The sequence below is a fragment of the Rutilus rutilus genome (genome assembly GCF_951802725.1).
Source record: "Rutilus rutilus genome assembly, chromosome: 17".
NCBI classification, from domain to species: domain Eukaryota; kingdom Metazoa; phylum Chordata; class Actinopteri; order Cypriniformes; family Leuciscidae; genus Rutilus; species Rutilus rutilus.
This window is the reverse complement of record NC_140230.1, coordinates 1,195,609-1,213,127: the sequence shown is the minus strand read 5'-3', so window position 1 is coordinate 1,213,127 and position 17,519 is coordinate 1,195,609. Positions and strand designations below refer to the sequence as shown.

The 17,519-nt window shown below is 37.7% G+C and overlaps 1 protein-coding gene across 1 annotated transcript; it reads right to left on the bottom strand.

The window, feature by feature from the left end:
- Nucleotides 1–2,649: 2,649 nt before the first annotated feature.
- sri (sorcin) lies at nucleotides 2,650–13,940 on the bottom strand. Its single transcript, XM_084385087.1, has 8 exons — nucleotides 13,781–13,940; nucleotides 8,986–9,054; nucleotides 7,909–7,978; nucleotides 7,748–7,791; nucleotides 6,042–6,189; nucleotides 4,101–4,214; nucleotides 3,777–3,835; nucleotides 2,650–3,208 (listed from the first exon to the last, which is right to left on the bottom strand). The coding sequence occupies exons 1-8, from the start codon at nucleotides 13,817–13,819 to the stop codon at nucleotides 3,182–3,184; spliced, it is 570 nt and encodes a 189-aa protein (XP_084241213.1). The 5' UTR covers nucleotides 13,820–13,940; the 3' UTR covers nucleotides 2,650–3,181.
- Between the last annotated feature and the right edge of the window lie 3,579 nt (nucleotides 13,941–17,519).

Genomic DNA, 17,519 nt, shown 5'->3' with positions numbered 1-17,519 from the left:
TTTACTCTGCTGAGTAGTGTAGTTTACTCTGGTGAGTAGTGTAGTTTACTCTGCTGAGTAGTGTAGTTTACTCTGGTGAGTAGTGTAGTTTACTCTGCTGAGTAGTGTAGTTTACTCTGCTGAGTAGTGTAGTGTAGTTTACTCTGCTGAGTAGTGTAGTTTACTCTGGTGAGTAGTGTAGTTTACTCTGCTGAGTAGTGTAGTTTACTCTGCTGAGTAGTGTAGTGTAGTTTACTCTGCTGAGTAGTGTAGTTTACTCTGCTGAGTAGTGTAGTTTACTCTGGTGAGTAGTGTAGTTTACTCTGGTGAGTAGTGTAGTTTACTCTGCTGAGTAGTGTAGTTTACTCTGCTGAGTAGTGTAGTGTAGTTTACTCTGCTGAGTAGTGTAGTGTAGTTTACTCTGCTGAGTAGTGTAGTTTACTCTGCTGAGTAGTGTAGTTTACTCTGGTGAGTAGTGTAGTTTACTCTGGTGAGTAGTGTAGTTTACTCTGGTGAGTAGTGTAGTTTACTCTGCTGAGTAGTGTAGTTTACTCTGGTGAGTAGTGTAGTGTAGTTTACTCTGCTGAGTAGTGTAGTTTACTCTGGTGAGTAGTGTAGTGTAGTTTACTCTGCTGAGTAGTGTAGTTTACTCTGCTGAGTAGTGTAGTGTAGTTTACTCTGGTGAGTAGTGTAGTGTAGTTTACTCTGGTGAGTAGTGTAGTTTACTCTGGTGAGTAGTGTAGTTTACTCTGCTGAGTAGTGTAGTGTAGTTTACTCTGGTGAGTAGTGTAGTTTACTCTGCTGAGTAGTGTAGTTTACTCTGGTGAGTAGTGTAGTTTACTCTGGTGAGTAGTGTAGTTTACTCTGGTGAGTAGTGTAGTTTACACTGCTGAGTAGTGTAGTTTACTCTGCTGAGTAGTGTAGTTTACTCTGCTGAGTAGTGTAGTGTAGTTTACTCTGGTGAGTAGTGTAGTGTAGTTTACTCTGGTGAGTAGTGTAGTTTACTCTGGTGAGTAGTGTAGTTTACTCTGCTGAGTAGTGTAGTGTAGTTTACTCTGGTGAGTAGTGTAGTGTAGTTTACTCTGGTGAGTAGTGTAGTTTACACTGCACCAAGATGACACCCCTGACCAGCTGATCTGCTGTCTTGATAGTTTTATATTAATAATGTTGTGTCTTAATGTTTTTCTGTTTGTTTGTTTTTTCGTTTAACAAATATGACCTAATATATGTTGTGTTACTTAAAATAAATGTTTAAATAGCATTTCTTTTTGTATTGTGTTATATGTTTATGCTAAGTGGTGTTAAATATTCTTCTGCACATTGAGTTATGATGTGGGATGTGGTGTGCCAGAAAGTAGATGTAGAAGAGGGAGAGTTCAGTGAAGAGGAGGAGAGGAAGATACTGGCTGATGTGCGATAGTCCTGGCCAGAGCAATGTCACACACTGAACATCTTCTCACATTCTGGATGGTGTGGAAACACACGAGTAACACTCGACGACGTGTGACGTACATGTAGGAGTAGTGTAAGCTCTGACGCTCTGACGTAAGCTTCTTCGGGTTTGATGGACTTCCACAAAAATATTCCCATTCACTCCCATTATAAAGCTTGGAAGAGCCAGGACATGTTTTAATATCACTCAGATTGTGTTCGTCTGAGAGAAGAATGTCACACACACCTAGGATGAGCTTGAGGGAGAGCAAATGATGGACTTATTCCCCTTTAATAGTCTTTAACATTGTTCTCAAGATGACAATACTCTTCTCTCTGTTCATTAGATCTGTCAGAGATGCCACACCACATTATGTAAAATGAGTTTATATTGCTCTAGCATTGGCCAAGAAAGCTATTGTTCCACATCGCAAAACTAAACAATTATTAAATATTAACCCTGTTTAGACATATATATTATTATATTTCATTGTATGTCATTTAAAAAAAAACTGAAGCAGATTATATGTAATGTTTTAATGTATTTATTATTTAAATATCTATATAGTAGAATTAATTTAAGCCATAACTTTATATTTTAGATATTAATTTCTGTATTTTTGATTGTGTAAAGTAGATTACATGCCGGCATGGATTTCCCCCCTTTTTCTGTCGTTTGTCTCTTGTCTTTTTTCTCTTTGTTGTAAAATAAAATGATAAATTATCTTCATTTTAAACATTTTTCTTGTTGAACTCACTCAGTGTTTTTGGTTATACCAGCTCAATTACATGGAGTAGATTTTAAAACACATAAAACAACTCTTGATTTGAATATTTCCTCTCGCAAAGCATGCTGGGAACTACAGATTCACGGCCCAGTTTCAGTTAATGAGCTTGTAGTCCCAACACATAAAGACCATGAGCAATGACGGTCTTAAAACAGGAATTATGATATAATATCATCAGCGTTCTCGCAGATTCACGTTTTTGAAGGTTACGCAGAGATGATCACGTGTTTCTACATTATTCAACGCTTGGATCTCAACTTCCCAGTACAATCAGACTCTTATTTGCATTTATCTTCTGAAATGTTGCTAAAGCCATCCGTATCTACAGTTTTGCACATAACTCATGCACTTTAATGCATAGGAATGATCTGATTGACATTCGTTTCTTAGCAATTCTGTGTGATCAAGTTGTGTGTACAGTGACTACTGAAAGAAGAAGACGTCACACACATTCTCATAACCGCTGTTATTAGTGAACATATGCATAAATCTCACACACATTTCACACAGCCAATGAGCAGAGCAAGAAACAGAGACATGAATTCTGTGGTGATACATAATATAACATTTTACTTCTACATTATATGTCCATATAGCAACACTGTTTTCATAACTGGCCATGTCACATTAACCCTTTCAAACGAATGCACTGGAAGAGCAGAGACATGCTGACAGCGCTCCAGAGGCTGTTATGGCACTGGCATTCATATATATATATATATATCTATACTATAGGATGTATGATACATGTTGAAATGAGTGCATAGATTGTGAATATCATTGGTGTAGAGGCACTACTTAGTTCATATTAATAATGGTGCATAATGCTAACAATATTGTAGAAATGTACGTTTTATATCATAAGTACTACAATGTTGTAAAAAGTATGACATTAAAGCACATGTGAGTAAATAGTTTAAAAATGCATATTATAAAAAGGAATCCATGTTTCAGGATCTAAGCATGAATCCAGAAGCTTGTTCTCAGATGCTCATGGTGGACTGGATGAACTGGGAGACGAGACACAACACAGACATTAATGTTATAACCAGCGAAAGCTTGAGGATCATTTACATTAGCTAACGACTGACCAGTAAAGTCACTCGCTTCATAAGAATGTTTTATAAAACAATGACAACAGCAATAGGACAAAGACACCAATGTTCAATCATTTAGTAAATGTATTATGTAGCATAATGTGGATCTCAGGGTCACATGACTATAAGGACACGGTTAAACGGGACTGGGTGAGTGAAGTCAACATTTAAATACAATGCTATATTTAATGACTCTTATAAAAGGCCTAATTTCTGGCCACTTGATGAGCAAACCATCACAAACGCCTGAACTTATGAAATCAATATGACATCAACACTAGAAACCCAGAGCACTTTGCTTTTCTTTAGAGGTTATATAATTATATAGACTATATCATTATCAAACCAGTGTCTATCACAAGCTGATTTACAGGTTACGTTCGACTCAAACTTAATGTTATTTAAAAAATACGCCCTCTTGCCGTAAAGTAAGACTTTTCCTCAGGATATTAATATGTTCTGTAATGTTTTTAATACTTACATCATCGTACTGAAATGTGGCCACTCCCTGTTGAGCCTGATCCCGCTTCCTGAACGCATCTGATCACGGGACACATGAACACTGATCACATCAAACCATTACAAACCATCATTATAGTGGAGGAGTTCGTGTGATCTGGAACCACTAAAGCTGATGTTAATAGTTGACATGAACACTGATCACTTCATTCATTTACTTTAAACCATTTCAACAATAGCAGATGTGTATGATGGAGGCTCATAGTAGACATGATTCACCCTATATTTTACTAAATGGAATCAGAATTTAAGACAAAATAAAATCATGAAGATTCTCCATACTCACCAGTCAGGCTCCTGAGTTTGACACAGCAAGCCACATAATCATCAAACGAGATCTTCCCGTTAGAGCTGTAGCGCTTGATGATGGAGTTGATGGCCTGAGGACTGAGTCTGTACCCTGAACACACACACACACACACACACACACACAGCTTACTCTCACATCCTCACACTAATCGACATCATCAAGTCCAACTGCATCAACACTGTTTTCGTCCCTGATTTGCGTCTCCAAGAAGCAGAAATAAAATCCTCTACAGATATTCTAGACTTGGATCTAGTGACTGTATTTTAAAACGGGGCTGATGATGTATTCGCAGATCACAACTTCATTACTCTTCAACTAAAGCACCGGACATTCTTCACAAACATAATTCTACCATTGATTTCCTCAGATCATATATACAATGTTGGCTATATGACTTGTGGTAATTCACTGGAAGCTGCCATCTGACAAACTATTATTTGCTGCAGGTTTTTTTTTAAATATAAATATAAATATATATATATATATATACAGTACCAGTCAAAAGTTTGGAAACACTACTATTTGTAATGTTTTTGAAAGAAGTCTCTTATGCTCATCAAGCCTGCAGTTAAAAAAATAAAAAATAAAAAAATAAAAAATAAACAGTAATATTATGAAATATTATTACAATTTAAAATAATGGTTCTCTTTTTTAATATACTTTAAAATGTCATTTATTTTTGTGATGCAAAGCTGAATTTTCATCAGCAAGTACTCCAGTCTTTGGTGTCTTATGATCCTTCAGAAATCATTCTAATATGCTGATTTGATACTCAGTTATTATCAATGATGGAAACAGTTGTGCTGTTTAATATATTTTTTTGGAATACTTTTTTCAGGATTCATTGATGAGTAAAACGTTATCAGCATTTATTCATAAAAACAGCATTTATTCAAAATAAAAACATTTCTAACAATATAAATCGTTACCATCACCTTTTATCAATTTAACACATCCTTGTTGAATTAAAGTACTAATTTCTTAAAAAAAAAAAATAGTTATTGTTCCCAAACTTTTGAACGGTAGTGTATATTGTTACAAAAGATTTCTATTCTAAATAAATACAGTTCTTTTTAACTTTTTATTCATCAAATAATCCTGAAAAAAGTATCTCAGGTTATAAAAAAATATTAAGCAGCACAACTGTTTCCAACATTGACCATAAATCATCATATTAGAATGATTTCTGAAGGATCATAAGACACCAAAGACTGGAGTACTTGCTGATGAAAATTCAGCTTTGCATCACAAAAATAAATGACATTTTAAAGTATATTAAAAAAGAGAACCATTATTTTAAATTGTAATAATATTTCATAATATTACTGTTTTTTTTGTTTTTTTTTAACTGCAGGCTTGATGAGCATAAGTGACTGGTACTGTATATATATTATATATATATATATATATATATATTTGAATGAATTTTGTTTCTTTAAATCAGTTGTATGAATGACTCAATGACTCACTCATAACGACTTCACTTGTTTCATTACTGGATGAGTCAGTGTTTCTGCTCGAGTCTCTTGAGTAACCGTCGCTTGTCTCCACCTACTGGTGTAACAGTGTAATTCATACAATATTTTTTTGAAGCATCAAATTACTTTCAAAAGGTGATTTACTGTATTCTGATCACTACCGCAGACATCAGTGTTTATATCTGAACTATAAACTTTTCTCCCAGAACTTCTATGATAATCTGAATGATTGTAAGACAGAAATAACGAGACTGTGTGTTAGTGAAGCTGTTTCACATCTGTTCATGACAACGGCTCTCTCTGGACCAGAACACACATCTGAATGGTCGCTGTGATCGGACTTGTCAAAGGGTTATTTATGATTCGACAGAGATTTAGGAATAAGATCATGTGAGTGTTTGAACTGAGCTCTGTCAGACACAGATGGTGAAGCGTTACCCATAGAGGTGATGGCCTGGGTCATCTCCGGCGGGTCGACGGTGCCGCTCATGTCCCGGTCGATGCTCATGAAGTGCTGCTTCCAGCCGCTCAGGACCGCCCACAGCTCCTTGAACTCAGGGAAGCCCATAGAGCAGGACATGTCTCGCTGACCACAGCTCAGTTATGGAAACACACACTCAAGTACAGGTAAAGTCTCGTGCGTAACGGGTCTGAAACCCTTCAGAGTGTCTGTCAAGTTTGTTTTTATTTATATAGCATATCAACACAAGATAAAGAGACAAGGGCGAACCACACATTCATGACAGAAGCTCACAATCAATTAAAAGCTAAAGAAAAAAAGTAGGTTTTAAGAGAAGATTTAAAAAGCGTTACGGACTGTGGCGATCTGATGTAAACCGGGAGGCCTGATCTCCTCTATGCTTTAACTGTGATCTGAGGACCGACACAAGTCTCTGATCGCCAGACCTCAGGTCTCGGGTGGGATTGTGTGACAGAGAAGCTCAGACTAATAGCTCAGTGCCAGATTATTTAAGGGTTTAAAAACAAAGAGAAGAATTTTAAACTCAATTCTGAAATGCACAGGTAGCCAGTGCAGAGATCTCAACATCGGAGAAACGAGATCAAATTACGTTTTCTTGTGAGGAACTTTGCAGCGATGTTTTGTGCTAATTGGAGACGAGCAATAGAGTGTTTGATCATGCCATAGTAAAGAGAGCTCGATTGGATAGCTATCTCTACGGTTTTCTCAGGCAGAGAGGGTTTAATGAGAGAGGGAAGACGTAGCTGGAAGAAACAAGAACTAATTGTTTTTCAAATTCGAGGTTCTGATCCCAGAAAACACCTTAACGCAGGATGAAGTAAAGGGAGAACGGTAACCCAGGTCAATGTTACAGCTCTTAAAGTTTCCATGGGGGCCGAAGACTATAACCTCGGTTTCAGACTCATTCAGAAATAAGACATTTAGAGAAAACCACATTTTCACTTCATCTATCCTCCACCTCCACGTCGTTAAATATGATTAAACCAACTGAGGACAGTTCCCTGGATGCCCACAAAACGTTCTAGTCGGGATAAGAGAATTTTATGATCAACCGTATCAGAAGCCGAGGTTAGGTCTAACAGTGTTAGGACCACAGAGTCAGTCGCTAACAGTATATCGTTAAAAACCCGTAATAAAGCCGACTCGTGCTGTGCAGAGGCTTAAAGCCAGACTGGAAAAGCCATTTGATTTGAGAAAAGAAAAGACTGGAGTTGAATGAGAAACGTTTTCTCCAATGCTTAGGTATTAAAAGGTAGTGTCGATTAAAATGATTAAAATCCCTATCATCAAAGTGAAGGTTTCTTGAGAAGAGGTGTAACAGTAGCTTGTTTTAGGCTGTCAGGGATAGTCCCCGTGCTCAAGCATTTATTCAGAAAATACACTAAACATGGTCCAACCGAATCAAAAATTGGTTCGGGGAGAAAGAACATCACGACAGCAGAAGGAAGCTTTAAACGGGCAATCGTTTCTCTGAGAGACAGAAGAGAAACTGGGTCAAAAACACTCCATACGTCTGAAGAACAGCGCAGTTCAGCTGGAACATTAGCAGATCTTAGAGAGGTGATCTTCTCACAGACAAACCTCTTACAGCATCACATTTACTGAGGATTTATCACAGAAAATAAGGCTTTAGAACTATGATGATTTAGTTAGTTAAGGATACGTCCAGCATGCTGATCATCAGTCTACACGTCTCAATGTTGAAAGCTGCAAGACAAAGGATGTGTTACAAACAAGTTATGAATCTGCAGATCCTTTCAGTTCGCAACTGTGTGAACGTCTGTGCATTCTGCTCCTCTGTTGAGTGAAGTTAAACGTTCTTACGTCTGTATCCACCGGAGAAGTTGGCCTGAGTCAAACACGCCTGCAGTTCTTCTGCAGATATCTGGCCATCCTGAACAAAACAAATCGCATATTAGAATACTGATAACATTTAGAATTACATAATTAGGGATGCACCGATATCAAAATGTTGGTTGATACCGATAACCGATAATTCTTTGTTTTTGAAAGCAGATAACCGATATATATATTGGCCGATAAATCTAAATCCGAATTGTTATTAGGGCTGTGTAATCAAATTTTGATTTCGATTTCGACTCCCAACGATCATCCAAAATAGTACAATCGAGTAAAAAACGATTATTTTGCTATGATCTGTTTTGCAAGAACACTCTTATTTTGTCTTGTGTTCTGAATGACACGCGTACGCGCAAAAAGTACAATAAATGTTCAAATTTAGATTTTTTAAAGAATTGTTGAAAGATGTCTTTTTAATAAATGCGACAAGTTCCCAAAGTCATGTGAAATAATCGTGTTACATAATCGTGATTTCAATACCGACCAAAATAATCGTGATTATGATTTTTTTTCCTCATAATCGAGCAGCCCCCAATGTCATATCATTTTTGAGAGCCTGATTAAAAAAACTAAAGTTCTCACCATTAAAACTTATGACCCAAACACACAATTACGATGTTCTCATGATAATGTTCTGTAGCCGATATGACAGAGTTGAGCTGCACATGTTGACCTGAACCGTATTTTCCTTTTTGAAGTGATTTTCAATCATATTTCAAGCACTTCAAACCCATCATGTTGAACATCTGAAGAGTCTCAGCTGAAGGAAATAATACATTATTTATCAGCTTTAATATATCGGACAAATATTCTTATCGGACCGATAACATTAAAAATGAATAATTATCGGCCGATATATCGTGCATCCCAATACATAATATTCATATCAGAAAAAATACAGGCACCGTTCAGCAGAATGAAGTGAGAAGTAGCTAATTATGTAGTTAATTATGTAATGGATGTAAACGTTCTCTATGAGGAAGATATGCATATCCACATGGATTTCCAGGGAATGTCTGAGCAGAAGAGGCGAGCTCTTACTTGTCCTGCGACTGTAGTGAAGTATCCGTACAGAGGATCCTGTTGCTGTCCGGGGAATCCTCCGGGAAACTGCAGGGAAACAGGGAGAGCGCTGTCGTTATAGAGAAGGCTTTAGGATTGCGTGGCATTTTTCCACAGAAGAAAGAAACCGTACATTTTAAAAGCATATTTTACAGACAGAACGGTAATAAACTGCTGACTGTAAGTTGCGTGACCATACACAGTGAAACACCATGAATGCTCTAACAGCGCATTATACATAACTGTACTGTAAAACACTGTCAAATGTATTCATTTTCAAGTAAACACTTACTGTATAATTTACAGTAAGATGATATCTCAATGAGACATCACATTATATTTTGTATAAGGCAGCGGCTATTTGCACTAAATAGTGACAGACAGTCTAAATAAACGGCAACAAAAAGTATTTTCTTTGCACTAAGTTCAAGTAGTTCTTCTCATATGATATTAACACTAGCTTGGGGCGGCAGTGGCTCAGTGGTTCATGTGGTTTGTCTACAAACCAGAAGGTTGGTGGTTCAATCCCCGGTTCCACCTGACCAAGTGTCCATGAGCAAGACACTATTATATGCTACTAGCTGTACATCTCAGTGTATTGTAGGATGTTATAAACCAGCACACAATGGATGGTGTTTTATTGGGAAATTACTTGTGCCATCCCTACCTGATAAACACTGAACTCCCACTATTAAACCCTAACCCACGATTAAATCACTGTTCAGCACTTTATTTCCACTTTTCGAATCGTATCTTTTAAATAAATCTCTCTGAGCTGATGATCGATAGGGTTAGGGGAGAAGAATGAGTTTGGATTCACACTGGTGTCTAAAGCTGACGTCACTCGTCTCTCTCCACACACACTGATCCTGTTATCAGACAGGTTTCTTCTGTAGTTCTGTCTGTCAATCAAACACTGGTGGGCGGAGCTAGTGACCACACGCCGGCGGATTTGCTGTCTTTTACTGAGTATGATTATTTTGTATAAATACACACACATGCATGTATATATTTAAGAAAAATGTGTTATTTATATATAAAATATTTCTATATAATATAAATTCTATATACATGCAAATATTTCTAAAATATATAAATGCATGTGTGTGTATTAATTTATAGATACACATATATTCTGTAAACACAAACTTTTATTGTGGATGCTATTAATCGTTTCACAGCCCTAATTCCATTTATAATCATTTAATTTTGTTTCTTATTTTTGTAATGAGTACTTTAGGTGTTTCGTGTCACATATTATGGTTTTTACTTAAAGGTGCTCTAAGCGACGTCACGCGTTTTTTAGGCCAAACATTTTTTTGTCACATCCAGCAAACCTCTCCTCACCCTCCACTCGCTGCCTGTGCCCTGAACACACTGAAGCGCGGTCTCTGCACACACCACAGGCTACACACACGGAGAGAAAAACAAACTGGGCCAACCCGCACCACAAAACACAACACACTGTTCCAGCCAATCACCGAAGAGAAGGGTTTGTGTTGTGGTATGGGGGGTTAGTGCGCGGGTGAGGAGGGGGAGGGTCGAGCTAGCCTCCGTTTTGATTGACAATACTTTAAATGTCAACAAGAAGTGATGTGAAGTGATTGTCGTGTGTGTTGTGATGGTGTTTTGTCCATCTCCAAACTCCATGTGCCTGTCATTTTCACCATCTGTATTATCACCATGGTTATTATATTTAATAGAGAAAAAGCTGACTTTAGTAGTTCAAGAAAATTGGTATATTAACAATAGATCATTTCATGAAATTCATAGTATTCAGCTTTTACGCAAGAATACTTTCATATTATACTTCATTATTTATAAAGGAGAAGCGAATATAACTGTGAAGCGTGAGAACAGGAAATGTAGAAATCAAGGTTTCGCATTCGAATCTGAAAGCTTGTAGGTTTAAAACATTTGAAGCCATCCATTACTTCTGTGTCCTTGAGCAAGATACTAGACTTTTTATTTAAAGTCCCCCTGTAGTCAATCCTTTTATCCCTTAAAACTCATCTTTGATCACCAAAATTACATATTTAAGTGTTTTTTTCCTTAAAAATCTTAATGCCTTAAAATATCTTGAATGTAACTCGACACCCTTGCCTCATTTAGCATGCGCGGTTCTATGAATATGCAAATGAGCCCCGCCTCCACTCACTCACTCAGCTCAGAGATCCACTGGTTGACGATCACACGTTGATCTGATTGGTTACAAGGTAGTTTGTGACGTCAGAAACACCAGCGATTTCAAAGCGTGTGTTTGAGACTGTCTTTGGTTCACTGCAGTTTTAAGGAGGAAATACTCAGCAATGGTGTCGACTTATGAAGTTACACATGCTTTGTCTTAAATAGGGCTGGGCGATAAAACGATAACGATAATTATCGTGATATAATTTCTCTCGATAAAACGATATCAAGAGTTCGATAAATGTTCGATAATGTTTATGTGCCAAAAGCGGAACGAAACTCATTTGAACCGCGCGCCACACGGACCATCTATCCGCTCGGCTCAAAGTCCAAACGGCAGCGCAGCCATAGACGGTATAAGAAGTGGACAGAGCCATCTCACTGGAACTCAATCGAGACAAGTTAAGCCCATTTTTAGCGATTTTTTAGGACTTCCGTTCCTGACGCGCAGACTCACACTGAGCTTGACGACGTAGATGTGACGTGAGCAACCCGTCTGTCTTCTAGTAGCTGTGCCGAGAAATCTGAATCATTCCCTTCCGAATCTTGCAGAGACGGAGAGTGTGAGTAGGAGCTGTCCATGAGCTGGAGCAGGAGAAACTTTTGCTAAGTATTCTGATTAATTATTTTGTAATTTTGCCTCCACGTCCCCCCAATTGCCCGCTAGCTTCTCCTCCTGTCCATACGGTAATCTCTCTACTGTGTGACAGAGAGTCGCGTGGTTACGACGCAATCGTTAGCCTACTTTTACAAAAACTGAGTCTTTAAACGCCTCAGATGTAAAGTTATTCGCTGTCAAATGTGACGCCAAAATGAATGGGAGTCAATGGAATGCTAACCAAGGGTGCAGGGATTTGTATTATTTTGAAGTACCCCCGGACGCCACCATTGGCTAACGGAACCCCACCTGCTGTTAGCATCCCATTGACTCCCATTCATTTTGGCGTCACTTTGACAGCGAATAACTTTACATCTGAGGCGTTTAAAGACTCCATTTGTCCATTAATTATTTCTAAAGAAACACGACAATGTATAAAAGGCTCCATTACCTTGTAGCTTACGTTATGGCCCCGTAGAAACAGTTTTTGTAAAAGTAGGCTAACGATTGCGTCACAGCCACGCGACTCTCTGTCGCACAGTAGAGAGATTACCGTATGGACAGGAGGAGAAGCTCGCGGGCAATCGGGAGGACGTCGAGGCAAAATTACAAAATAATTAATCAGAACACCTACAAAAAGTTTCTCCTGCTCCAAGATCATGGACAGCTCATACTCACACTCTCCGTCTCTGCGAGTTTCGGAAGGTAATGATTCAGATTGATCTTGGCACAGCTACTAGAAGACAGACGGTTTGCTCACGTCACATCTACGTCGTCAAACTCAGTTTGAGTCTGCGCAGTACGCTGGACCCCCAGGAAGTAAGATTTTCTAATTGGCTTCACTTTGTCTCCGTTGAATCCAATGGGGTCGCTGTGTCCATTTCTTTTACTGTCTATGATGCTAACAGCAGGTGAAGTTCTGCTACAAGATGGCGGCACGCGGCCGGCTTCAACTTCCGGTCGACTTCCTTCTCGCTTGAGCGCAGCGCGAGCTCATTAGAGCAGATGCGTTTACTCTGATCGCTCTCGTCACGAGATCCAGTGAGAAACGCTTGAATTCAGCGAAGAACACACATGTCTCAGTGATTTAAACCAGTTTAAAGGCAGATGAAACAGCACTGACAAACAGAAGGAACACTGTGCACAGAAGGCTTTTCCATCTACAAATTCCCATCATTTACCATGATGGATTTACTGTAACGTTCGCCTAGACATACTAACTGCACCATGAAATGTGGGATATACATATTGAATTGTATTATATTATTAATGTAGACGATGTATTAAAGGACTAATGGAATATAATTACAGTATTTAATAATGTATTTAGGCTACGGTTTTTCATACAAATACCATAGAAACCGTAAAGTTACATTTTGCCATGATAGTGAGGTTATCATGATTAAAATGCATGATACTGGATGACCAATGGTTAAGTTTAATACAACTCAAACAGTCAGAATATTACATTTTACCAAATAAAAATTAGCACATGCAGAAACTAAGAAATTAATTGTCCAATAAAGATATTTATTTTGTTAAGGAAAAATGACAAATGTTTGAGTGTTCTACCTCAATTGTGGTAGTTTAAAACCACAATTAACGCTCTTGTTTCTACAACTTTCACTTAGGAGCAAAAATCTTCCTTTAAACTTGAAAGAAATAAAGATTTGACTTTTATCGTGATAATTAGCGAACCTGACACACCCAGTAGAGGGTCAATGGTCACTGCATTAACCAGCTGAGCAGAGCAAGGTGTGTTTAGTAGTAAACCAGAGGTGGGCGAGCAGCAACACTGATGTCGAATCTGCCCTTTAAACGCCATTAAACAGAACAATTCCCCTTCCCATTAGCCACTAACATCAGGAATATATCCCGAACTAACAGATCATCCAGAGACTGCGTTATCAAGCTCTCGATCCGCAGCATCGAGCTCTCCAGATCAACATGAAGAATATCTGTAACACACACTGGTTATTAACATCATACCCCTCCCGCAGCTGGAGCTCCATATCCCTGGAAATTCATCCTGACAGCGAGACTTTTCCTGGAGAATGAACGAGTCCGGTGTGAAGTTAGAGCTCTTCCGTGATGGAGGCTCTGTAAGTATGTGTGAGTCTCCGCCCTCTTCCGTGATGGAGGCTCTGTGTGTGTGTGTGTGTGTGTGTGTGTGTGTGAGTCTCCGCCCTCTTCCCTGATAACATATGCCGTGATGGAGGCTCTGTGTTTCGAAGACATGAAACAAACCTATTGCTTTTGGAAATGATTGACAGTTCGGCTCAAACGCGGCCTCTGTCACTCGAGTGTCGGTGCAGTAAATGCAGATGTGCGCGATATCATGAGTTATGGAAGTTTGTTTTCGCCACTGAATAAAAAAATACAAAAAGTTTTTGCGACTTTTTATTTCACAGTTCTGACTTTTCACCTCAGAATTGCATTATATCTCGCAATTCTGACTTCATATCACGTAATTCTGATTTGTGAGAAAAGAAAGTTAGAATTGTGAATTACCTTTTTTTATGATTCTGTGGCAGAAACAAGCTTCCATCTTTATAAAATGTGTAACAATACTTTATATTTTGATGCTTATATTGTGTTTATTAAATGGTTGGATGCTATGAGTTTAATTTATAAAAAATAAATCAAGTGAAGTTATCTAACTTAACCCTCTGATGGTCTTCGGGGTCTTTTTGACCCGCAAATGACTTTTGCTCAAATTAAAAAAAAAATGTTCCCTTTGTCCAAATGGTATGAAACCTTCTACGGCTCTCAACACTTTCTAGATCTACAAAAAAAAAAATAATAAAATTGGAATGATATCTGTTTTTATGTTAGCGTGACAAAATTTGTGACACTCGTGCAATCAAAATAGACAAAATTCATCATCAAAATCAGAAACAACGCAGAACACATCGACAGAAATGGCACAAATAAAGTGGCACACTTCCACCAATGCAAAAAACATCCACAATGGTAAATTATATTGCTCACAACACGCGTACACACACACACACATACAGAGGAATACATTTTTGAGACTATAAAAACTGTTCTCTTATCATTTGTAAAATAAAATCATCCAAAATGCAGTACCACCACAAAAATAAATTGGTGACACTGACACATTGAAAATGTGCACACTCACACACACACACACACACACACACACACTTGTAAGGCTATACTGCCTTACACTACTGCTTGCAATGCATTGACGCATAAACACCTGCAGTGCACTGTAAACGAGACTGTATGAGATGAAACCACCAATTATTGTTCCTCGTTGTTTAATTTTTTTCCCCATTTACTGATTTTTTTTTACTAAATTTGATCTTTTTACTGCTTTATTTGCTCACTTGTTATTGCTGTTCAGTTCATGTGTTCATATGTAATATAACTGTTCATTTCTGTTCATTTTTGTTCTGTTACAGTTAGTAACTGAAATGTTGATTAAAATTGTAGAATTATATTAAAAATAGATGATTGAAATAAATGATAAAATCTTAAGACTCCAACATTTCTCTTTGTAACATTTTGTTCAGGTTTGATTTCACCTAGCTATCATCATATAGAGACTGTGTCTGTTCCCCGAATTTGGAAATCAAAAAAATGTTTAAACCTATCTAAGGTTAAAAATTTAATTGATGTTCAACAAATAAAAAACAGCTATAATACAGATGAGCAAATGCTAAAGCTTGGGTTGCTGAATATTCGATCGCTTACTTCTAAAGCACTCGTTGTTAACGATATGATTTCAGATAATAACCTAGATGTGCTGTGTTTGACAGAAACCTGGCTAAAACCAAACGATTACATTACTTTAAATGAGTCCACCCCGCAAGATTACTGTTATAAACATGAGCCTCGTCTGAAACGCAAAGGGGGTGGTGTTGCTGTAATTTATAGTAATATTTTCAAAACCACTAAGAAATCAAGTTTCAAATATAATTCTTTTGAAGTGTTAGTACTTAATGTAAAAATATATAGTATAAATGATAAATCACGTTTGAGATTTGTGCTGGCTACTGTATACAGGCCACCAGGGCACCATACAGACTTTATCAAAGAATTTGCGGACTTTCTATCAGAGTTAATATTGGCTGCAGATAAAGTACTAATTGTTGGTGATTTTAATATACACATCGATAATGAAAAAGATGCATTGGGTTTGGCATTTAAAGACATTCTAAACTCTATTGGAGTTAGAGAACACGTGTCAGGACCTACTCATCGTCGTAATCATACTCTAGATCTAATATTATCACATGGAATAGATGTTGATGCCGTTGAAATTCTGCAGCAGAGCGATGACATCTCAGATCATTATCTAGTCTCGTGTAAATTACATTTAGCCAAGGCTGCAAAGCCGACTCCGTGTTACAAATATGTTAGACCTATCACTTCTGCTACTAAAGATTGCTTTATTAATAATCTTCCTGATCAGTTTCATCATTTTAGCATCCCGGATAGCTTAGAAAAACTCGATATTGCAACAGAAACTTTTAACTCTCTCTTTTCCAGCACTTTAGACACAGTTGCACCGTTGCGCTTAAAGAAGATTAAAGAAAATAATCCAACGCCGTGGTACAGCGAGCACACTCGGGCCCTTAAGAGAGCAGCCAGAAAAATGGAGCGCAACTGGAAGAAAACAAAATTAGAGGTATTTCGCATTTCATGGAAAGAGAGCTCAATTGCTTACAGAGAGGCTTTAAAAGCTGCTAGATCTGCTTATTTTTCAAACCTATTAGAAGAAAATAAACATAATCCTAGGTATTTATTTGAAACAATGGCTAAACTAACGAAAAATAAAGCTTTCAAGCCCAGAAGTGTCCAAGCAGCACAGCAGTAATGACTTATGAACTTCTTCACTTATAAGATTGATAATATCAGGGATAAAATTATAACTATGCAACCGTCTACTACAGTATCGCATCAGGCCGTGCATTGTAGTCTCCCTGAGGAAAAATTTGATTCATTCATTGCTATAGGAGAGGAAGAATTTACTAAACTCGTTAAATCATCTAAATCTACAACATGTATGCTAGACCCTATACCGACTAAGCTACTGAAAGAGATGCTTCCAGAGGTCATAGATCCTCTTCTTAATATCATTAATTCATCTTTGTCTCTAGGATACGTACCAAAAAACTTTAAGCTGGCTATGATTAAACCGCTTGTTAAAAAAATGCAACTTGATCCTTCAGAGTTAGTCAATTACAGGCCGATCTCGAATCTACCTTTTCTGTCAAAGATATTAGAAAAGGCAGTATCTTCACAACTATGTTCCTTTCTAGAAAGAAATGATATCTGCGAGGATTTCCAGTCCGGATTTAGACCATACCATAGTACTGAGACTGCTCTCGTTAGAGTAACAAATGATTTGCTCTTATCATCCGATCGTGGTTGTGTCTCTCTATTAGTGTTACTCGATCTTAGTGCTGCGTTTGACACCATTGACCACAACATTCTTTTAAATAGACTAGAAAACTATGTTGGCATTAGTGGAAATGCACTAGCATGGTTTAAATCATACTTATCTGACCGTTATCAGTTTGTAGCAGTAAATGAAGAGATGTCTCATCGATCACAAGTTCAGTATGGCGTACCACAGGGCTCAGTACTAGGACCGCTGCTGTTCACTCTGTACATGCTACCATTAGGAGATATCATTAGGAAACATGGAATTAGCTTCCACTGTTATGCTGACGATACTCAGCTCTATATTTCT